Raw genomic sequence first — 23,822 nt, forward strand, 5'->3', positions numbered from 1 at the left:
TTTTTTGCAAATCAGCACTGATCTTATGAAATGACCTCTAGGACATTTTCAGGACTGAAATCCGTCCCCAGGACTGAGAACTTTAAGCCCCGTGTGAGCTTGTAGATCTGTTATTTATTTAGGCTGCAATCACGCTGCAATGTTTGGCGAATAATGACTTATGCTACATATTTTGTGTAATGTTATACATGTTTTGGACTAAACTAAATCAATAGGCGAAAACAATGCATAGCCAACTATTTTTCCAGGACCCTTGATAAATTCCAAACCTTTCCAGGAATGGAAAATGGTTATTTTTTTTCTATTTCAAAATATTTCCAGGAATTTCATGACGGTGGGAAGCCTGATTACAACACACTGTCTGCTTGGGTTACGCACCGCTTGGAAGGGTGACGAGGCGGGCTGCCGCCTGCGAGCTGCCCACCCCGTTCTCGGCCATGCACTGGTACAGCCCGTCGTCCTGAGGGCCCACGTTGAACACGCGGAGTACGCGGGCCGACAGGCGGTGGCGTGGCGACGGGGCCAGGGGCCGGGCGTTGTGGAGCCACACCACCGACGGGGCCGGCTTCCCCCGGGCCTGGCAGCTGAAGCGCACGGTCTCCCCCCACGACACGTCCTGCTGCTGCAGCTCCACCGTCACCTGAGGGGGTTCTGATGGGAGACAAGAGGAGAGAGACTGGATTAGAGTAGCCTGGGCACCATTTCATTTCGGTATATGATCCGGGCTGGAGCCGGATGATATGCTTACGTCATGTTGTAGGCAATGGTTTGCCTACAACAAACAGGAAGAACAGGCGGCGACAACTTCCTTTTCCCTCTCAATAAAAGCTCTCGCTTACGAGAGCTTTTATTGAGAGGGAAAAGGAAGTTGCCGCCGCCTGTTCATCCTGTCTGGCGACTACAAAACAATACTACAACATGACGTAACCACATCATCCGGCCCCAGCCCGGATCATACAGACTTTTGAAACAGAGACCAGGCTTTCCTCCGAGGCGGTGGAAAGTCTGGTGATGCGAGGTTAGGATTAGAGACACAGACTAGCGTGCATGGACGCTTTGCTTATTTTGTACCAACATGGTGTATGTGTCTGGGCATATTTGCACTTGAGTGTGAATGTCTGCCTTTGTGTGTGTGCGTGCGTGCGTGCGTGCATATAGGTAGTATGACATGGGGTGTGGTAAGCCAGGCCAGCTAGTTGATGGTTGGCTGCTTGTGAATCAGGGGGAGGCAGTGCTCATTAGAGCTGCAGCACTACTCTGGCTTTAATTAAGGCCAGCTGCTGAGAGACGAGCCCAGAACACACACACACACACACACACACACACACACACACACACACACACAAAAAATCACTGTAAAAACAGTCATCCATAACCTAGACGTACTCAATCAAGTCCTGCTGCACACTAGTGTGCTGTCTCCAATGTGCACTCATTCTTACACAACGCCACCCAGTTCTATAATGCTCACATGCACGGTGTGAGCATGTACACACACACACCCACACACACACACACATATATATACACACACACACACAACCCTATGTTCTATGCTCGCCAAGGAGCCAGGAGCCTGGCTAATCATCAAATCCATGACGCAAATAAAACTCTACTCGTGTAAAATCATGCAGCCGGAGGCGTCCAGTTAACAAATGGCTTTGCTTAAGCAAAATTAACTCAACTGCATAGTGAAAGCTGTGTTAAATGAATCCTTTCTGTGTCTTCAGAATATCATCAAACAGTCAAAACAAATCACATGACGGACAGAATATTAAAACCAGAAGGTGGACTAAAATAATCTTACTCCCAACTCTCAACACATGCACACGTATACACACACGTCCCCTTGTGCCTTTACTCACCGAACACCTGCACGTCATAGAGAACGGTGGCAGAGGCATCCGAGCCCAGGCCGTTGTCGGCGCGGCACACGTAGGTCCCCGAGTCGCCCTCGGCCGCTGCATCGATCAGCAGGTTGCTGAGCAGGAAGCGCGTGTTGTTGTGGTAGCGCAGGTCCCGTCCGTCCTTGGCCCAGGTGACGTGCGGCGTGGGGAAGCCACTGGCCACGCACTCCAGCACCAGACGCTGGCCCTTGGTCACCATGATGGAGCGAGGCGTCGGCGGGTAGATGATGCGAGCAGCCTCCGACGTGGAACCTGGCCAGGACGAGTTAAGTTACACTTGAGGCTCAAAGTGTTCATTGTCGTCGACTAAGACTATGACTAAAAACGTTGGTCGACTACCCGTTTTATACATGATCATTGATAATGCATTATAATGTGCGCAGGTGAAAAGTAGGCATTTGTAAGTACTTTTTGTCATTCTCGTTGAATCAATGCATATTTGATGATATGACTTAGCCATCAGCTTCTAAGCTGTGCGTGCGTGCATGTGTGTGTGCACGTGTTGATGACTCACGGCGTATGCGCAGCCGGTCAGCCGAGGTAGAGGTCTTGATCTCCTTAGTGACAGGGTTGTATGCAGCACACTTGTACGGCCCCTCGTCCTCCTGCGTGGCGTTGGCGATCTGCAGGTTCCCCGATGGCATGATGAGGTAGTTCCCTACAAGCGACAACGCATATTAGCCTTTTAAAACACACACAACTCATCCACAGATAAGCCAGGGCCAGGCCAGTGTGACGGTTCACTCTCAATTACAACAATAGAGGCTAAGGAGGTAGAGTGGCCGCTTGGAAACCGGAAGGTTCCAAGTTTGGTCCCGGGCTCCCCCAGAGTTAGTGTCAAAGTGTGCTTGAGCAAGACACTGAACCCCTAATTGCTCCCGATGAGCATCTTGGTGCCTTATTTATTTCATGTTGTTCAAGTTGTTTCCGTCATCATTCATCTCAAAAAGGAAGCAGATCAGTGTTGTTATTCGAACACAGCAGATAAAACAATGGGTCGAATGAGTATAGAATAGCCGTATTGTAGGAGAGGCGGAGGGTGTAACATGAGTGAGATGTGCCATTACAGTGTGGCTTGTCAAATGCCAGTGCACAACTTGCCCTGTCAGCATCTGCCACATGGTGGCACCGTAGAGTTTGACCAGGAATAGGCAAGGAATGCTTCTCACTCAGTATGGTACTCATTTGTTTCCAGATAATCTACAGATATCGGTACCTACAGCTCCCGGGCATCATCAGCATAACAGCTTTTTTTTTTTTTCCTCCGCCAGACAACTTAGAAATAAATGGTTGAAAAATAAACAAGAGTATTCCCATGTTTCAACATTCTCCAGATAACTCCCTTATTATCGTTGGTTTTATGATGGCCCTGATAGTGCGATTATACTGTAGCATTCCAGTATGTCACGAAGAGAGATAGTGAGGAGGGAAACAGCTAGCGAACGGCCACCAGAGAGCAGAGAGAGATGCAGTTCAGTACGGTACCTTTGGAGGCTTCCAGCCATTCCTGTTTGACGCTGTAGCGGACCTGGGCCTTGGGCTGGCTTTCCGGGAGGTGACACACGATGACAGCCGTGTTCCCTTCGTCCACTTCAATGTCCTGATGGTCATCAGGCTCAAAGTCGCGCATCTCTGCAACACACACACAAGGAAGACCAACATCAATCCACGGTCCATATTGACACATTATCTATCATTTATTTATGTGTCATCCTAATGCAGTGTGAATTACATGCAGTTTTGTAGCATTGCCATAGCTTATCCTGGCAGTGCTACAGTTGTTTTATTAATCGTGTCTATAAATACTATAATGGGTGGAAGAGGTCGGGTTCAGGTTCTATGGGAACGGGATGGGGGAGTGGGATTACTGGGGGCCATGTGTGCTGTGACTCTATCCCACAGACACACAGTCTGCGTAGGCACAGACACTCTTACGACCCCTGACCCCTAAGCCCCCATATGGGAGCCCGGAGGCCTGTACACGGGGTCGAAGGTGAGAGGTGTCCACCCTCTAGAGTTTCAGGGAAAGATAACCAGTTTGGATTTTGCGAGGAAACGAGCTCAGCTACTCTGAGAAACAAAACAAAAACATAACCTACGAGTGTCAAAGGCGCCGCCATTTTGAATTTAAAAAGCACAAAGAAAAAGAAGCAAAGTAATACAACGGAGGCAGTGATGGAGTGGAAATTGAGTGAGTGGAACGAGTGGGTGAGAACGAATGGGGGCGAGTGAAAATCTTGTAACAAACGATCAGACCCGTCGTGAAGGAGTCCAAATGTGAAATGGAAGGTAAATAAAAATCCCCCTAGAACCTAATGAAATGTCTACCAGCCTCTCTTGATTTATTCCTGACAAACATGGCCGCTCTCCACTCTTTCCAGAGGTGCTATTGGAGGGATTGTTTTTCTTGGACCGCCGTCTCTCTCTGGCAAGCAGGCCGAGACCCAGTAGGGCTGGTATCGACATACAGACAGCTGAGCTGACGAGACTTTGTACACAGTTCTAGCTCAACGAGCAGAGTTTAGTTAAGGGCACGACTGATAGGGAGACCGTTGTGATTCAACTCAAAACACGCTGAATAAACACCTTTGCTGCGGGCGACTGGAGGTGGAGGATGTTTCCCCATATCTGATCTATACACCATGCATGCTGGATCTGTCCCCGGTTCCCACTGTCTGGGGGACATTTAAATGGGACTACCCACATACAGACGTACACACACACACACACACACACACACACACACATTATAGCTTCAACTCCGTTCCAAACTCTAGTGCAAAAGATGAGAATCCCAGGACATGTCACGCAGAGAGAGAGTGTGTGTGTGTGTGTGTGTGTGTGTGTGTGTGTGTGTGTGTGTGTGTAGTCTCGAAGAGACCCTGTGACGCTCCATTTGCTAAATCAATCAGGTCTTGTTTTTACAGCCACCCTCTCTCTCTCTCTCTCTCATACACACACACACACACACACACACACACAGCTTCTCCCAAATTCCTCTGGTTACACCTTTTAACTACCCCCCACCACCACCTTGCATCCCCCCACCCACCATCCCCCCCACCCCGGCACCTCCTCACGTCCTCCCACCCCGCATTCTTCACAAGAACAGCCCCGCATGGGTGCCTCTCAGGTGTGTGCGCATACATGTGCGAGCTTGCGCGTTACTTTTTGTGTGTGTACGTGCATCCTACTACTGGCCCCATGCGAGAAGAGGATTGATGGTATTTATAAAGTGAAGCAGACCTCCCACCCCAGGACTGCTTGGCAAGGCCGACTCTAAATATTTCTAAAAGGACAGTGCATCCATCATCTTTATGTGTGTGTGTGTGTGTGTGTGTGTGTGTGTGTGTGTGTGTGTGTGTGTGTGTGTGTGTGTGTGTGTGTGTGTGTGTGTGTGTGTGTGTGTGTGTGTCCAGTATAGTACGTTGTGAATCCATATTGTATAGTCTCGATTCCCTCCCTTTGTGTGAGTTTCTCTGTGTACGGACGGTGCAGAGCAGAGGGGACGGTGCAGAGGGAGCTTGGCTGTCTACAAAGGAATTCAAACAGGGAGTTTTAAATAATGCCTAAACAGTTACGATCCCTGTGGGAGAGAAAGTCCAGACGGATTCTTTAGAGTCCAATAGAAGGGAGGGCTTGGCACCAAACCGTCATGATCATATACACATACCGGGCCTCAGAGAAAACTTATGCTTATATACTGTAACCCAAGAGGTAGACAATACGCACACAGGGGGACTGCTTTGGTGGTAGGCGAGAGAGGAGGTCATTATTAAATTAGAGGGGGGACAAATGACCTCAGTCCGATTCATAAGACCTATCGGACCCATCTGTGTGACATGACATCGTAATGCCTCGCACGCGCATATGATGTTTGCCTCCCCTCTCCAGTCCACACTCGCTCTCATAAACACCTATAGGGCTCGACAGATGACAGCTCCACATCGCCAGCAGCGAGGCGAAGAATGAAAACAAGGGAACGAGAATGAGGAGAAAAGAAAGAGAAAGCTGAGAAAGTGAAATGATGAGAGGCGGGGAGAGGGAAGAGAGAATGACAGGGTGAAGAGCGAAAAATGTGTTAAGGGAGAGAAATGTACGTGCATCGTGAGGTTACCGAGGACTTCAAGGAGACAGAGAATGTGACATCACGTCTCATCGTGTGTAAGGATCCTGTCTCGACTGGCCTGAAGCACCTCCTGCTTCTCCAGCCAAGGCAAATTTATACGTGCAAACTAAACACCACGGTTGGTCAAATTCTACCGTTAGACTGACGATAGGTTCTTGGCTTACCCAGATTACCTAGATTACCATTTCTATGCAATTTACAATTTACAATTTAGGCATTTAGCAGACGCTCTTAATCCAGAGCGACTTACATTTAAGCAAGAACAAAGCATGGGAATACATCACATAAAAAGCATTTATCATGAAACATGCGTAAGCTAAGAAAGTAACAGTGGAATATTTATATAGTGAAACTATACATACACTATACATATAAACTATACATCTTTACTACTATGCTATATATGTGTACTATGGCGTGCTATGACTACATACAATACAATTACAGTGCTGTCTACATAACATGCTATAAGTCTGTATCAAATGCTATATAATCCAACAGAAATGCTATCTAAGGGTTTAGGGTAAGTGCTAAGGGCCATGATGGAGTCTGAAAAGGTGGGTTTTCAGGCTACGGCGGAAGATTGGGAGTGATGCTGCAGTTCTGACTGCAATGGGAAGTGCATTCCACAGTTTTGGAGCCAGAAGGGAGAAGAGTTTGGGACGTGTGGAGCGTTGTCCCGGCGTTTTTAGTGAGGGTACTTCCAGCTTCCCTGCGTTGGCTGATCTGAGTGCGCGGGAGGGTTTGTAGGGTTCAATCATACTTGTAAGATATGGGGGAGCATTCGATGTATCACCTCATGTTGTCCTTCCTTACTGTAAATGCCTAAATTGTAAATGACTGCAGTTGTGTCCTGCCTCCGTCTATATTGAACATGTGCCTGCGGTCTTATTAGCATAAAACGTTCGCCGAAAGATATGCTATTTTTGATGAACAGCATGGTCATAGACATACAGTAAGTGGGATATTCACTAATGTATGCTCATCCTTTTTACCTCTCCCCTTTATAGTACCTCACACACACACACACACACACACACACACACACACTACCGTCCCCCCCTTCCTCCCTCACAGAGCAGTCCCCTCCCCAATTATGGGACTATAATTCCTGCCGAGCCCTGCTGTCGAACCCTGTGGAGAGGAATGTGGTGTTGTGGGGAACAGAGGAGCAGAGGGACAGCGGGTGGAGGAGGGGGCCACATTCTGGCCCCTAACCCTGCTCTGAGTGGCCCCCCAGCCCTAGGGTCCCCTCCACAGCTCAGGCTCACTGGCTCAGGTTACAGTGCCTCCGCCTGCTCGGAGTCCCCAGATACGTATCAAATGCAGCGCTACACACTCTCTACCCTAAAATGTCTGCATCTAGAATCATTTCCTTTAGCTGCCATTAAGGTCAAGACATACCGACGGGGCTTTTGTGCGGTTTAATGCCTACGTTGCACAAAAGCGGTTCCAACCCAACAACCGCAGATCCACCTAATGAATGCTGCCATCACCACTGATCCACAGTATGCTGACAGCCCATAACGCTGGCTTTTCAACCGATAAAACTGTAGCCTTGCTTTTTCGTTTTTTATAGTCAGCAGAATAAGACTAGTCACTAGCAGTGGGGAAAGTATGTGGTTTACTTCTCGAGTAGTAAACAGGGGCATTGTGATGGAGTCTGATTGCACTTTTGTTCCAATCCGAGGAAAATCAACTCTGAGGCACTCTCTGGTGAATATTCACAGAAATCCTGGTGTGTTTTGTTTTGCTCAGTGTGGGTGGGTTGTGGGGGGGTATAGTATACTCACTGGCAGCGGTGACGTTAGCGGGCACGCTGGCCAGGGCTCCTACGACGGTGCTGGCCACACACTGGTATCTGCCCAGGGTCAGGTTGGTGAGAGAGGGGATGACGAGCACGCCGGCCCCCAGCTGCGTGCCCAGCTCGCCCTCGGCGAGCTCCCGACCGTCGAGGCGCCAGCTGATGTTGGCGGCGGCGGGGCTGGCGCTGCAGCGCAGGGTCACGCTGCCGCCGAGCTTCTGCACCACCGACAGCGGCTCCTCGGTGAACGCTGGCACCTCGTCTGACAGAGAAGAGGAGTTCAGCGGTCAGCAGCGGAAACAATGGATGCATACAGTCGGTTGAATGTGAACCTGTTGGCTTTTCCTTGTACCGAGCGCTCTCGATAAAGAGTCACTGCCGATTCTGATCAAAACATGTAATACGAGGCAACAAGAGCCGATCAGCTACATATTTGTTTACATGTTAAAACACGTTGAGCGAGCAGCGGTCCTTGGCAGGCAGCACCCACAATTAGAGAAGGAAAAGTCAGAGACATATAAGGTAAGAGGAGAAACAGGCAGCAGAGATAAGCGATAGACAAGTAAAACAGACATGCTGTAGGTCCTACAGCATTTGTCTGTTTTACTTGTCTATCGCTTATCTACAGTGTAGGACATGCAGATGCACTGCAAAGTCAAGTGTCAATTTCACTTTAAAATGGACCTGGAATCCTGGATCCAAACTAACACTAAAGATGTAACAGTGCGCCAGGTGTAGTCCATCATTGAATGTTATAAAAGTAGAGATGTCTAGAGATGAAGTACTCACCAGAGAGACAGGCACCGCCCTGTAGGCAGCACAGCAGCACTACACCCAGAGCACACAGCACCGGAGCCCTTCTCTTTTTCGTCCACTGAGTCCAGTCTAGCGTTCCAGACATTTTCCATACACTACCCCCCTGCAAAACAAAAACACACACACACACACGACAGTTAGAGTCACTAATAATCTTAGTATACTCATAACAAATGGTGTGAGTCAAGCCTCACCAAGTGAAAAAAAGTAAACAAACAAACAAATACTACACAGAACACACAGAGGCGTGCTGTCTCACTCATTATTCCTCATATACACGGAGACGCACGCACGCACGCACGCACAGCCGCGCACGCACGCACACGCAGTCGCACTTGACAGTCTCCTTATCAACGCACAGATGATCCAAACCCATCCAAACTCTTGCTCTCGTGTACCATGCACATACGGCAGACGCTTATCTCTCCGTTCTCTCACTTCTGGTTTAATATGTGGGTATTTAGGACTGCACGATTTTGCCTAAAAAAAAGAAAAGGAAATCTCTGAAACCTCGATTTTTTTAAAGTAAAATAAATACATTGTCTCAATTATGTATTTATGTAATTTTCATTGGAATAAAGTCCAAACCTTAAACAAAGAAAGATAAATCCCCTTTGGGATTAAACAATTTAAAATGTTTACAATATATGTCCATTGTCCATTATCCTTTACATTTTGGGGGGGAAAATTGGCCAATTTAACACTGAGGTGCCCGCAATGTTTAGGTGCCCAATCTTCCTGCACCCTTTTACAATGTGAATTCAAATGCCACCGAATCTGTAATCGTTTTCCATTCCGCTTCTCATATGGGCCATGTGAAAAATAATGATGCCCCATCTCTCTCTTTTCAACTTGTAACTTGTAACTGGCTGATGCTTTTATTGTGAATGCAAACGTTTCTGAACATCTCATCCTGCATATTTCCGCAAATTCCGCGTGCTGAAAATAGCCGATCTACAAGCTCACAACGTGGCCTGGGCCGTGGATCAGCGGTCCAGGCACCGTGGCTGGTAATCCAATCTGGTAGTGTGCCGCGGGTTCGACTCCCGATCCCGACGGCCTTTACTGCATGTCACTCCCCAATCTCTCCCCCCCCCCAAAAAAACAAACAAAAAAACATTACAAGCTCACAACGTGTTGCAGAGGCACTGTTTAACAAAATAAACAGTGTAAGGGACAGTAGGTCGGGACACTGTATTGATAAGCTATGAGCTTTTTTCGGTGACACGTTATGTTTAATCCAACAACAACAAGTAATACCTCAGTGTTTGGGACATGTTCTGATGATAGCCCTGACGTTAGCGAGACTCGCTAACGCACTGGACCGGGCTAGGTGGATGAGTGAGCAGAGTTGTGAGCTGCACGCACCACGGCAGAGACGGATTACATTAATTTGCTGTTGGACTCAGGTTTATTATGCATTTAGCAGGACTTTTGGCTTTGTGCAGTGATTTAATGAGCGAGATCCGTACCGAAAAAACCCTAGTAAAGTGAAAAACGATATGTCGTCCAAATAAAAATAAAAACGCGATTTCGATTTAAATGTGATTAATCGTGCAGCCCTAGTGTGTATGTATGTACGCACACACCCACACCTGCGCACACACACTCAGGCAGCGCTTGAGGACATTCTGCCCAGGTGAGGTGTGCAAGGCAGTGCACAAACCCAGCAGCACTGACTCCAGACACAAATACAGCCTTTCTTTTCCGTCAGCCCTCATCGTAACTCTGACCCCATCTCATCTCCTCTCTTCTCTTCCTCCCTCCCTCTCTTTGCCCGTACCTGCACCCATCATGACTGTGCTCATCAAAGGGGCGCCCTTATTCTGCAGGCCGTAACCTGACCCCCCCCCCCCCCCCCTCCCGCGCACACACACACACGCACACACACACACACACACACACACACACACTCACTCACTCAGGTGTAACCGATACAGGTAGAGAGTCTGAGGGGAGTGTAGGAGGGGGGGACGGGGACGGGGGGGGGTGGACAGGGACAGAGCATGCATTCAGCACTCAGCACAAAGAACAACTGATCAGAGGGAGGTGGAGGAGGGCTGATGGATATGAGAGTATATCACAGCAGTGAGTGGGCACTGGGCGCACTGCGGTCACTGCAGTGACCGTCCGTCGTGTGCACGTCAATAGTTGAGTGCTTTGTGTACTAGCAGGGGAAACGGAGACGACTTATTGGGGGGCCGATGAAGACGAAACCAAACTCATGGTATAGCATTAAGAGTTAAAGCAGAGAGAGGAACTAAACTAAGTCCATCTATTAACCACTTCTTGTACACGGTGGAGAGACACTAATGGTAAAAACCGGTCGATGCAAAGAGAGAAACTACACTAATGGTAATGGTCAGTCTATTAACAGTTAATGTAGAGAGGGGAGCTTTGCTCTCTCTCTCTCTCCCTCATTGCTCTGCCCTGCCAAGTTTCCCAAATTCTTTCCTGTCAGGTTAAACTAACAACTTCCCGTCAGGATGAGGAGGGTGGTCCATAGCTCCCACACTGACTCTCTCTCTCTCTCTCTCTCTCTCTCTCTCTTTTCACTCCCACTCTTTCTCGTCACACACATACATGTAGTCATGCATGCACACATACTCATGGGGATAGGTTGTCCTGCATCTCTATATACTTAGAGAAGACTTTCTCACATGGTTTTGGCCCGATTCTATTATTGCAAGGGAATGATTGATGAGCCTTTGGGCTTTGTGACAGAGAGAGATGTGGCCAACAACACAGTCACACACACACACACACACACACAACCAACAAGAGGGGCTAAAGAAGGACACAGACGAGGACGGAAACTATTACAGCGCAACTTCATCTAGACTAATAGCACCAGTGAAAACATTTTCCTTGGTTGCAACTTGCCAGGCGGATTTATTAAAAATGAGAAAACCAGTTGGCTAATGAAAAAAAGCTGCTAAAGGCAGACTACTGCCAAGCTAAACCCGAAATGCTATTCTTTGCATTTTAATTATATATTACAAATAACCAAAACAACTCCTGCACGGTTTATTCTCATGGTATAAATAGCAATAGACAACTGCTCTCTCTCTCACACACACACACACACACACACACACACACACACACACACACACACACACACACACACACACACACACACACACACACACACACACACACACACACACACACACACACACACACACACACACACACACACACACACACACACACACACACACACACACACACACACACACACACACACACACACACACACACTTTCATAGTCAGCCATGCACTCACGCCATCAGTAGTGGGCTGGCTCAGTAAACAAACAGTGTGCTACTGTGGAGCGAGTAGCTAGCATAGCCGCCTCCTGTGGCTTATGTGGCCAGGAGCTCAATGGACACGACCCAGGACAGCTGCCCGTAGAAGACACATAAACATCTGTATCAAGCACCTGTCCCCAACTGTTAGGCCCACTAACTGTGAACCGCACTGTTGACTCTGACAACTAGACTCCGTACACATAGTAGGTACACTGTGGCGTGGCCATTAAGTGCACATTATCAACATCTTTTAATGCCTGGTCAATTCTGGCACCCGTCTTCAATTTGGCGCACACGCACGCAGGCAACTGAGGTCAAATCAAATGAGGGACACCAATTTTGTCGTCAATTACACGTGTCGCCAATAAATTGGTTTGATGTCCAAAACCTGTCTCCGAAATCCAAAAAGGTGTCCTGTCAGCAACACAAGCCTTGTGATAACCATTGTATTAGAAGGTAAATGCTCGTACAGCACTCCCTAAAAGCAGCCTCCTTCCTGAGGCCTGTCTTGTGTGATTCATGAGTCAGCTGGGTCCTGTGTTTGCTTTGCAGATACCCTGTCTCAAGATGAAAAGTTGGCCTGACATCTATGTCCAACTTTTTCCATCCATCCATTCCAGCAGTCACAGCGAGAGGGAGAGACTCCTCCGCAACAGCGAGACTGATAAAAACCAGAGCACACACACAGACGGCTCCACTGATTTAGGACTCACCAGGATATGTGTGTGTGTGTGTGTGTGTGTGTGTGTGTGTGTGTGTGTGTGTGTGTGTGTGTGTGTGTGTGTGTGTGTGTGTGTGTGTGTGTGTGTGTGTGTGTGTGTGTGTGTGTGTGTGTGTACACTGAGGCACAACTTTGCAAGGCAGCAGATACTTTGTGGAAGTAGCTCTGTGGTTTCTGGAGAACATAGTTATGTGTCAGTGAGTGTGGAGGAAGAGGAGTGGTGAGCTTGTGTGAAAGCATTTGAATCAGTCTGTTGTCTTATGGGAGTAGTGCATGATAATATGAATTATGGGGTGTTATCATGGTACGTGTTCCCATACTTAGAGGGCACACTGTTGCATAACTTGACAAATGTGGTGCATGTACAGTATAGGTGTGGGGGGTATGTCTATGCATATGAGGACTTGTGTTTGGATGTGAAAGTGGAAGAAAGGCAAAAAAAGAAAAATAACTGGCATTTCGGGAATAGGCAGAATCCTGTGTATTTGCTTTCACAGAGCTTAGCTGACTGTACGGTTGCATGCTGTGCATAGCGAAAGTTAATATAGTATAAGAAAGTAATGGGCATGTATCTTAATATATGGGCCCATCATGTGCATGGGTATGCATGTCCACAACATGCCTGTGTGTGTGAGAGAGAGAGTCACTAGACTAAAGTTTATTATGAGCGTGCTTTACGTGAGGAACCAAGGCCCCCCGTTTCCCCTGGGGGCCACTGCCCGGCCCCATTGTCCCCCTGCCTCCGTGGATAAATTCATTTTGACAACCCTGCTAATTGGATAAAACCACGCCGAAGCCTCCTCCCAGAGCTCTCACATTCCATCTGCTTTCTGGCATGGAGAGAGAGGACGACAGTGAGGAGCAGGAGGAGGAGGGTGGAAGGGAAGAGAAGGGTAGTAACTCCTGAGGAGTTGAGCTGTTGAATATTTATTACCCCCCCACCCCCCCCCCCCCCCCCCCCCACCCCACAAACACATCTCATGCCTCTCTCCATTTCTGCCCACCATTTTATGTCCTCGTACAACCCCCACCCCTTCGGGGTTCTCCAAACACCACAAAAGCCCCCCCCCCCCTCTTTTAGATAAACACATGCGGTGTCAAGTGTGAGGAGTGCCGGGGTTCAACCGCCCCCGGGCCTGGCCCGCGGACCCACAATGCCGCTGCCGCATAGCTGCCATGCGGGAGGCCGGTTGCCCCGGGCGACACTAACAGGCAGAACGCACCTTAATAGAGTGTAGAGTCATTGTAAAGCAGTGAGCCGGCGCGCGGACAAAGGCCCCCGCGGACCCCCGGAGAAAAGGGGAGACGCTACTCTGAAGGGTCCCGGGGAAGAGCTGATGGGTCCTCCTCAATGGCCAAAGAGGAGAGAGAGAAGACGGGGGGGTTCAATGACCACGTCGTTTGAGAGTAGAGTGGAGTGGGGGGGGGGATTGATGCGAGATGGGTGAAGGAGGAAGGGGGGCTGCTAGGTGGAAAGTTTTGGAGGGGGGTGGGGGGGCAGAACGGGAATCCGAATTAATAGGGAGGATGTCAACTGGCAGGCGAGCAAGAGGAGAGAGCTGCCTGGTCAATGAGAGGGTGTGTTTGAGGGAGCGCGTGTTAAAGACTGTCCCTGACAATATTTTCCCCTGCACTCTGTCAATCAGTTGTGCTGGGAGGGGGGGGGGGGGGTTGCGCTGAAGAGGACCACTACAACCACAACGTGCCAATGTTTGTAACGCACTACTACAACAAGCACCACTACAACCACCGGTGAAGGCAGCAGAGTTTAGAGTTAAAGGACAACTTTACCTATACCGTATCTTTGGTCCCCCAATCTTGACTGGGGAATCCAAGCTAACTGCATTCTTTCCATTCCTGGAAAGTTATCATGTTATAATGGATGCCCGTTATTGCGTAAACCGTAAATACAAATCAAAAAAAATATTTGAAATCATGTTTAAAAATCACACCCGTGTGAAGTGAGGGGCACTCTTCATCGTACATCATCATGACCTAACATGTCGATTTGCTCAGACACATGACGTACATTCTCCATTCATTGTCAATGGGAATTTAATGTTTGTGTAAGATGAAAATCTACATTAATAGCTGAGCGCCCCTCAAAAATAAAAGCATGCCTAATGGTGATGTCACTGGTAGGCGGGTTTCTGAAGTGTCCACACAGTCCTCCTATGAGGAAGACCAAGTACAAAAAAAAAAAAAAGGCACCATTTTATCATGATTATTAGTGAGGCCCATGACCTTTACCAACTTAAAATACATTACTTTGTGAGCACCATCATCTATTCTACACAGATCGACTTCTTCTAAACACTGGGCTGGGTGATGGAGCAGAACTGTGTGTTTTGTGATGATTCTACTGTAGTCAAGTGTATTCTACGCTAGAGGGGTGCCTGTTGGGCACTGGCCTACTTGGAACAAATGCAAGTTGGAAATGAATGCCCCAACCAGTTGTCCCTTTTATGCCCATATATGTAGTTATTTGTCAGACATGCCCAAATATTTCTTAGCAGATGTCAGAACATCATTGTGATGTCAGAACAGGCCAGCTCCATATATGGAGATAGGGGTGATCAGGTCCAAAGCCCGGGCTGAGGATTGTGATATCAGAACAGGCCAGCTTCATACAGTATAAGAAGATATAGGGGTGATCAAGTCCAGAGCCACGGCAGAGGCTTTTGTGCTGGTTCTGGAAAACCGGCTATCCGACGTACTCGACACCGGGCACTGCACTCCCTGTGGGGGTGTGGAACGCGTGTGTCGAATTTGAAGTCAGTGGGGCAAATAGTTTGAGTTACATGGATTACAGACGTACGAACACACAGAGACTTGGTGCATTTATACCGCAGGGCTCTACCGGAATAATGTCACTTCATTATGGTTTTTTTAAAGGTTCAAAGGCTACTTAAAGGAGCATTCAGTGATTTGGGTGATTTGGAAACCCCCCCGGTCCGCCCCGGTAACAAGATGTGCACATGCACACACTACAGTGGGGGGGGACACACGACAGGCCAACAGCACACACACCAAGGCCCGCCTCCGCTCGATCATGATTGGCGGAAGGCCCCTCTCTATCCTGATTGGATGAAGGCTGGGCCACCTACCCAAAAACGAAACCTAAGGTTTTTTGACCACCAGAGGTTAACTGGGGACAGTTTGGAACTCCTTATATGGTCAGCATGGATTATCACAACAAAGTGATATTTGAATTAAGTGAAATCACTGAATATACCTTTAATAGTTAATATCCAAATCCAACAGATAAGTGAATGAAGTGTCTTCGGTGTCTATTTGAATACTCAAATGTGCTTTACATGGGGGGCATGAGAAAACAAATAAAACAACTTTATTAGGAGAGGAAACAGTAAGACAAAGGAATAAAAACAAAAACTTGGGCTTTGTTGTTGTCTGACTGATGGCGCTGTAGAGTGGAGTGCTGCTGTGCAGCAGCCTATTTAGTACGCCATATTTTTCGTTCATCGTTCATCTATTTGGCCCAATGCTGCTCAAAACTGTGTGTTGTGTGTGGCGTGTGCCCCCGTGTGTTGTGTGTGTGCAGCAGCAGCATTACTTGAAGAGTGTGATGTGACGGATGTAAGCATTACATGCTTCCTGCACGTTTCTATAGTGTGACGGATGCAAGCATGACATGCTTCCTGCACGTTTCTATAGTAAGTGCGAGCTGAGGTCGCAATAAAGGGTAAAAAAAACCCTGGAGATGGAACTTGGTATCTGAGAGAGATGTTTTTATTTACATTGTTTTGGACAATATGGGTATATTGTTTTGCCACTCCTCACTATATCTGGGTCTGTGACTGTACTTAAAACTACTTAAAAGCTGCACTGTACTTTACTTCACACACACATGAAGCAAAGACCCGATTCAAAAATCTATTCTCATTCCACTATCTTGGGCCTGAGCTTTCTTGGACAAGGAACAGATAGAACATTCTGGAGTCTTATCTTGGCACAGGACCGTGCTCAACAGGTGGAAGGGAGGTGGTGGTGGTCTAAATCCTCCACTTGAGACATCACTCATTCTCATTCCATAAAATTACACATCAAAAGCATCTAAGCATCTCTAACGAGGTTGAGAATGTGTGCCCCCCCCCCACTCACATGCATGCCCTTCGCAAAGTATTAACGAGCTATATGCCCACCGCCCTCCCCCGCCCCCACACTAACGAGCTGCAGAGCGTCTCAAGGATTAACAAGAGAGATCTAGACAGACGAAGGGGAGTATATGTGTGCGTGTAGAGGGTGGGGGGGGGGGGGGCGTTGGGAGCGTTCAAATCAATTAGGCACCGCTGCATTTGCATAATTTAGATAACAAGGCCGAATTAACTAGAGAGAGCTAATTATGATGCCACGGCAAATCCCCCTGCCCACATTCCTCTGCATGGCGTGGGATGCCAACGTGCCTACCAAGACCATGGGAACAGGCTGGTGCCTCCTGAGCCCTGAGGGACCTCGAACCAGATACCCCCACCAAACTGAACCAGATACCCTTACCAAACAGAACCAGATACCCCTACCAAACAGCACGCACAGAACCAGATACCCCTACCAAACAGCACGCACAGAACCAGATACCCCTACCAAACAGAACCAGATATCCCTACCAAACAGAACCAGATACCCCCACCAAACTGAACCAGATACCCCTACCAAACAGAACCAGATACCCCTACCAAACAGCACGCACAGAACCAGATACCCCTACCAAACAGCACGCACAGAACCAGATACCCCTACCAAACAGAACCAGATATCCCTACCAAACAGAACCAGATACCCCTACCAAACAGAACCAGATACCCCTACCAAACAGCACGCACAGAACCAGATACCCCTACCAAACAGCACGCACAGAACCAGATACCCCTACCAAACAGAACCAGATATCCCTACCAAACAGAACCAGATATCCCTACCAAACAGCCCTGAGGGACCTCGAACCAGATATCCCTACCAAACAGCACGCACAGACACAACATTTCATTGTTTCCCTCTCACACCGTATGGACAACAAATGATATATGTCAAGACCAATATTCCAAAGTGTGCGTGCGTGTGTGTACGCGTGTGTGTGTGTGTGTGTGTGTGTGTGTGTGTGTGTGTGTTCAACACACAGTGTAGTGTGTTGAACCTCTCAGGGGAAGGCAGACCATTTCTGAGAAGCTTTCACGAACAGCCAAAAGTCTCAGTTCATATACTCACAGTGTACACACAGTAAAAGCTAAATGCCAATTTAACTCTGGAAGTGTAGAAATGGACCCTACGAGACGCTTTCAGAGTTAAGTCGACATTCTGGATTTTACTGTGTACCTAATCATTCCCATATATACCACTGGAAGAAATCTATACCTAATGCCCAGTGTTTTCGCACGCGCACACACACACACACACACACACACACACACACGCACACGCACGCGCACGCACGCAACCAATGCCCATTCTTTCCCAGTCTCTCACAAATGCTCACGCATGCAGCCATGCACGCTTGATGAGACATAAGCTAGCAATCACACAGGCTCCTATTACATGGTAAAAGTATACTCACAGAAGCACATAAATATGCAAACCTCAGGAAGTTTTTCCAGCACCAAGCGTCAACAGAAAAGCTAGGCGCCCTGCGTATCCACGCACCAAGAGATGTAACAGAATGAGCACAATACGCGCAGCCACAGACATTCATACTTGCAGCATGTGGACACACATAAGACATATTATTCAGCCATAAGCCTGGTGTGTTTCTGAAAAAGGGGGAGAGGGTGAAGAGGGAGAGAGACATAAAGAAGGGGTGGTGGGGAGAGAGAAAGGGGCCTCCAGTCCCTTTGGCAGCTCATGCATCAGAGTGAATGGAACCAATTATAAATCAAGAGCAATTTCTGCCCATTATTCAGCAGGAACTGAGACGCAGGCTCGCTGTGCTGACTCCCCTGCAACTCTCTCTGGGAGATGAAGGGGGAGAATAGAGGAAAGAGAGGAGGGGGAGCATGAATGGATAAAGTGAAATGTTATATGAAAACCAGATATGAGGCACGCACTAGAAATGTGGAGATAAGGCAGAGTGAGAGAGCAAGAGCGAGATGGAGAGAGAGAGAAATTATGGAATGGAGAAACATTTCACCATCATGTGAAAACAGACGTGAGAATGTCTTTAGAAAGCGCTGATGGAGTCAGAGAGAGAACGGGTTGATGAGAAACAGAACAGAACAGAGGGATGATGTTATGTGAAAAACAACGGATAGATATTAGAGGAATGAGATAACGTGAGATCAAAAGGGCGATGTGATGGTGAGAAGAAGATGACGCATGACAGAAGGGGCACAGTGTTCATTTAGCCTCCTAGTTAAATTAGCATGGATGAGTGTGCCGTGTAGAATGTCAACAGTGTCCTAGACCTAGATGAAGCAGTTACACACTGGCTATTCCATGGTGATAAAATGAAAGCTGCCGGGTCTATAAGAGCAGAAACAGCTGGAGAAAGAAAGCTCTCAGTTTCGGGAGCTGGATTAGTGTGCATGTGTGTGTACTGTATGTGCCTGCATGTGCATGCACTTCGATAATGTGTGCATGAGAGGGAAAGAGACATGGCAATGCAGAGCAGAAACACTGCCATTTGTCCTGTCAGTCAAGCCCATGGATTCCGTTTGTCCCCGGGGTGGGAGGGGGCCGGGGGGGCTCTGCAAAATCATAAAATAAAATCTCACATGTTTCCCCATCACACATTGTTGGCCGGCAAACAGAGGAGTACTGTCGATGGAAAATTCCAGTAGTGATAACCTCAGGGGCCCCACTAACGAACTAATCTGGTGCCCAATGATTTATTCTGTTGAATCATGTCTTCTCATGCCAGTTCGAACATTCTTCAATGATGAGTTTCTCTCTAGGGCAACATCTTATTCGTCTTATTATGGGTTACTCTTTGAACACAGCCTCAGTTTCTTCAACATTCTTTACTTTTTGGGTAATTTTACCAGCTCCTTCAGGACAGTTCCACAGATGCAAACAAACACACACCACTACTACTAGTCAAATAGACATACGAGAGTGGATGAGGTAATGTCCTCCTAGGCTGTACTGCTTCTTTTTTCCCCTTCTGTGATTATGCAAGGCAAAATACATCAAATTAGCTGAATTGCAAAAAGTAAGTAAGTGTGTGTGACGTGTGTGTGTGTGTGTGTGTGTGTGTGTGTGTGTGTGTGTGTGTGTGTGTGTGTGTGTGTACACACAGATTGGAGACACAGAAAGTGAATGGTCACAGCAGTCAAGAGTGCAATCTTGTGCTCGTGTCTGAATGATCTACAAGAGGGTGTCTGGGTTTCTCTTGGCTCGTTTTAACACTCCACTAATCTTTGTCCAAATATCTACACAGCACACACAGGGCTATTTGTCTGTGTGCACACAGACACGCACACTGCTTACTTACCAGTGTCTGGAGTTGATCAATGATCCAACAGACTCACTATGACAAACAACACATTGTGTGCGTGTGTGTGTGGTGGAGGTAACTTTATTATCCAATCATGGGCTTAACTTTTCGCCTGGAACAAATCAGCTCAATTGCTTTAATGCGGCTCAGATAATCTGTATTTGATCTTATTATCACAATGAGGGAAGATCAAATTATTTCAATAACAATTAGAATTATACTAATAGCAAGAAATTGCTTTCTTCATTCATGGGGAAAGCTAGAAACAACTCTGAACATTTCTCCACCATCTTTCTTCATTTCAACTAACTTTCATCTACCATTTGTTAATCCCTCCTGCATTCGTGCCCTCTGTCCCCACAACCTGACCAACCCCCACCACCCTCGATAATTGAATTATACGCGATCATTTAAATATATGTGTTATCATGAGCCCCTCCGACTCCCTGTCAAGAGTAAACTTTCACCATCACCCTGTTTTATGTCACATTCCTCCCATCCCAGGGAGCACGGCTGGAGGGGAGAGGGAGAATGGAGAGTTATGTGTATAGCCCCAAGGGAGGAGACTGGACCCTGGCCACCTGGTGCTCCAGGTGTCCCTCTTTGGTTATCCATGCCTGACTGGACACGGGATCCCCTCCAGGGCACCTATAGCCCAGCCAAGCCCCAGTCTACGCTACAATCTGTCAGCGCACCAGGCCTAATGTACCGTATGTCAACAGGCCAATAGTGTTCAGCTCGGCGAAATCATGCAGCCTTATTTGGCGATGAGCGTGTGGCTGCTTGGTTTATGAAAAGCATATTATCCCAGCAAACCACTGTCTGAAATATGAAATGTAAACTACCGCCCTCTCCCGCTCCCGAGTTTTCACTCTGTTCCCATCTCATCCCGTCTCCGAGACATGGTTATAACGTCTTCTGACTTTATGACTGTCACACTAGCACTCTGTCTAGGTATGTACTGTGAATGTATTATAGCCGTGAATATACTCCATTCCCACACATTTCATATTCTTCAGACTACGTGCTCAAAAGAGTGACTGTGATACACTGCATTATTTATATGTAGTAGAGTATACAGTACACATCCTTTATATTTTGTATTGCTGTTGTTTTGCTATTTGACATTTTCCTTTCTTATGATTATTATTAAAATGACTCTGCTGTAACTGCAATTTGTGAAGGCTTAAATGGAAAATAATTCCTTCCACGCTTTTACAGCTGTAAACGTGTGATGCGTTGACAATAAACTTTAAGTTGAACATAAGTTTAAGTTTAAGTTGAGAAAGATTCAGGGCCAGAATGACAGGCAAGCATTCCAGTATAAAGAGATCAGCCTGATTGGGCAGGACCTAACACACACACACACACACACACACACACACACACACAGATTTGTGCCTGCAGGCTGTTATGACTGCATGAGTATACCTGCTGTCGTTGAGATGAAAGCACGCCCTCAGGTAGGACTTTTTCTGCTTTTGTCAATTATCAAAAATGTCACACCCTCTGGAATAACAATGTACACCAACACATCCTGAACTTTAAAATACAGTAACAAACACAGGACACTCGGGTCAAACGGTAGATATGAATCAATTGGTGGTTTAAATGTCCATCAATGTGGCATCATTACTTGTTTCTTGTTTGTTATCTTGGATTTCAGATCAAGTTATGTCATGTGAATGATTTAAAAACAACACAGCAGTGAAACAAGTTAAAGCCCATCCTGGGATAGGGGAGACATAGGCCTATCTTATTATACATCCAAATCAATTCAACGCACAACTCTTAAAGTGATGGCCTGTCCATACACTATACTGTGTGTAGTCTGTACACATTATATATATGGAATCACACACACACACACACACACACACACACACACACACATCTATGGTATCATAGGTCTATGGTAGCCTACTACGTTCCCATAAAGCTGATCAGAACACTCATCCCTTCATTAACCAAAGGCCAAAGCCACAGAATAAATCTGCCCTTTATTTCCCCCTAAAAGTGGTCTGACCAAGTGCGTGTCTACTTCCAGTTAATTGCTAAGGTTTTGGCAGGGGACAGCAGTCTTGAATCTGTGCATTCATCGGTGCATAGCTAATGGCTCCTCATAAGCAACCAAATAAGGTCAAATGACTGTGAACGCCAAGCAGATAATCAGACTGGAATCAATTAGTTCAACTTTGATCCACCCGACCGCCAATGATCAACAACAACTAAACAACAAGACCCCTTTTCTATCTGCGAGGAGTATGGCAAGCCAAATTAATTCCCTGATGCGGTGGGCCTAATTGGAAGAGGCCAGGCTATTCGTTTCGACTTTTAATCTAACTGACATTGATTCAGCTCGAACAATCACGCCTCTTGTCTGATGCCATGTCTGTCACCGAACTGCCGAGGTTTCTCCAGGCGAGCCAGTCAGACTCAATCCAAATAACAAAAACGACACCTGGGGGTTTGAAACTTGAGCCCCTGCGGCTGTTCCTGCATCCCCCTTGATGCCCCCCGCGGACGCCAAGTGACCGACACCCTGGCGGAGAGTCGCCAAGAGCTCATTAGCAGCGGCCCCGGGATTAAGACAAACAATTTCTCATTAAAAAAAACATTCCTGAATAAGATGAGGATGAAATCAAACGTATTCAGAGCGCAATGACAGCTATACAAGATGCATTCCATCGCATTGATGGCTGAGAGAATGGCTGAGCAGCTGTCAATTTATTGTAGGCCCTAATTAGGTTATTCTTCCACTAGAAATTTGGTTTGGCGGTGAGGGGGAGCGGGGCTTTAGAAAAGCACACAATTAGTGGTGTTATAGCTTGCATCATGCAAATAATAAAGTCTGTTATGTCCATTCTGTACAGAAACAGAGTAACAGACCAATAAAGAAAATGTAGGCGCATGGAACCAATGATATGGAGAGGAAATTTGGCAGCGCTATTACTATGTCTGTTTTCAGTTACCCTATGGGAGCGACTAGGACTATAGGCTGAGGCCTGCAAAAACAGACACATTTTCTCTAAAAAATGGGATGTGTAGCCCACCAAATGTATGTTTTTCTGGCCAAGTTATCCCCAAAAAAACGTGTACTAGGCAGTAATCCGTATTGAGCCTAAGGATTTTTGCCAGAAATTCAACAAATAAAAAGGAAAATATGGACGCAAGTTCCCGTTCCATCAGCAACAAGCTAAAGACCCCAACAAAGTTGTGGTTTCTTTAAATGAATCGTACACATCGTATAACCACAGTGACTTTTACTTTAAAGGCCGAATAGGCTACAGATACTGATTTACTTATTGAAAGGGTTTTTGGACATCACCCAGCGAGAAATGAAACAATTGTTGCTACCCAAGACCCAAGTAGTTCCAAACTTGCAACATTAGTAGTAGTAGTCTCAGACAAAACTTCTTACCAATCTTTCAGTATTTATGAAATAAGATTTGCGCTGGGGGGAGAAAAAAACAATATGTGCTAGGCCTGAAACTTTGTATTACTGTGCCTTGTTTATCTACTACAACTTTATACACGTTAGGTTAATGTCCCGTCGCGGAATCGCACAAAAACATGGACCATTTCAAGGGATAAAACTTACCAAAACTGCTATATTTGGTGTTCACACCCCGTTGCAGGAAACCGATCTTCTATTCGCCTCTCTTTTGCTTTGAGTTTAGTCCGAAA

General features: G+C 47.0%; 1 protein-coding gene across 4 annotated transcripts in view; it reads right to left on the reverse strand.

The window, feature by feature from the left end:
- The window catches only part of boc (BOC cell adhesion associated, oncogene regulated), a 33,943-nt gene that overhangs the window by 9,996 nt on the left and 125 nt on the right, over positions 1–23,822 (reverse strand). For 2 of the 4 annotated variants that reach the window (XM_083778462.1, XM_083778460.1), the window contains exons 1-7: positions 23,737–23,822; positions 8,630–8,759; positions 7,830–8,102; positions 3,393–3,539; positions 2,422–2,565; positions 1,866–2,159; positions 379–651 (exon numbers count right to left, since the gene is read on the reverse strand). The exon at positions 23,737–23,822 is cut by the window's right edge and continues 125 nt beyond it. In XM_083778462.1, the coding sequence (XP_083634588.1) occupies positions 379–651; positions 1,866–2,159; positions 2,422–2,565; positions 3,393–3,539; positions 7,830–8,102; positions 8,630–8,741 (1,243 nt within the window). In that variant the 5' untranslated portion in view covers positions 8,742–8,759; positions 23,737–23,822. Of the gene's footprint in view, positions 1–378; positions 652–1,865; positions 2,160–2,421; positions 2,566–3,392; positions 3,540–7,829; positions 8,103–8,629; positions 8,760–22,596; positions 22,691–23,736 lie in introns of those variants that run through there. The other 2 variants (XM_083778463.1, XM_083778461.1) reach the window with 2 other exon arrangements.

This window comes from Protomyctophum parallelum, assembly GCF_964188405.1.
Source record: "Protomyctophum parallelum genome assembly, chromosome: 12".
In the NCBI taxonomy this organism is placed as follows: Eukaryota; Metazoa; Chordata; class Actinopteri; order Myctophiformes; family Myctophidae; genus Protomyctophum; species Protomyctophum parallelum.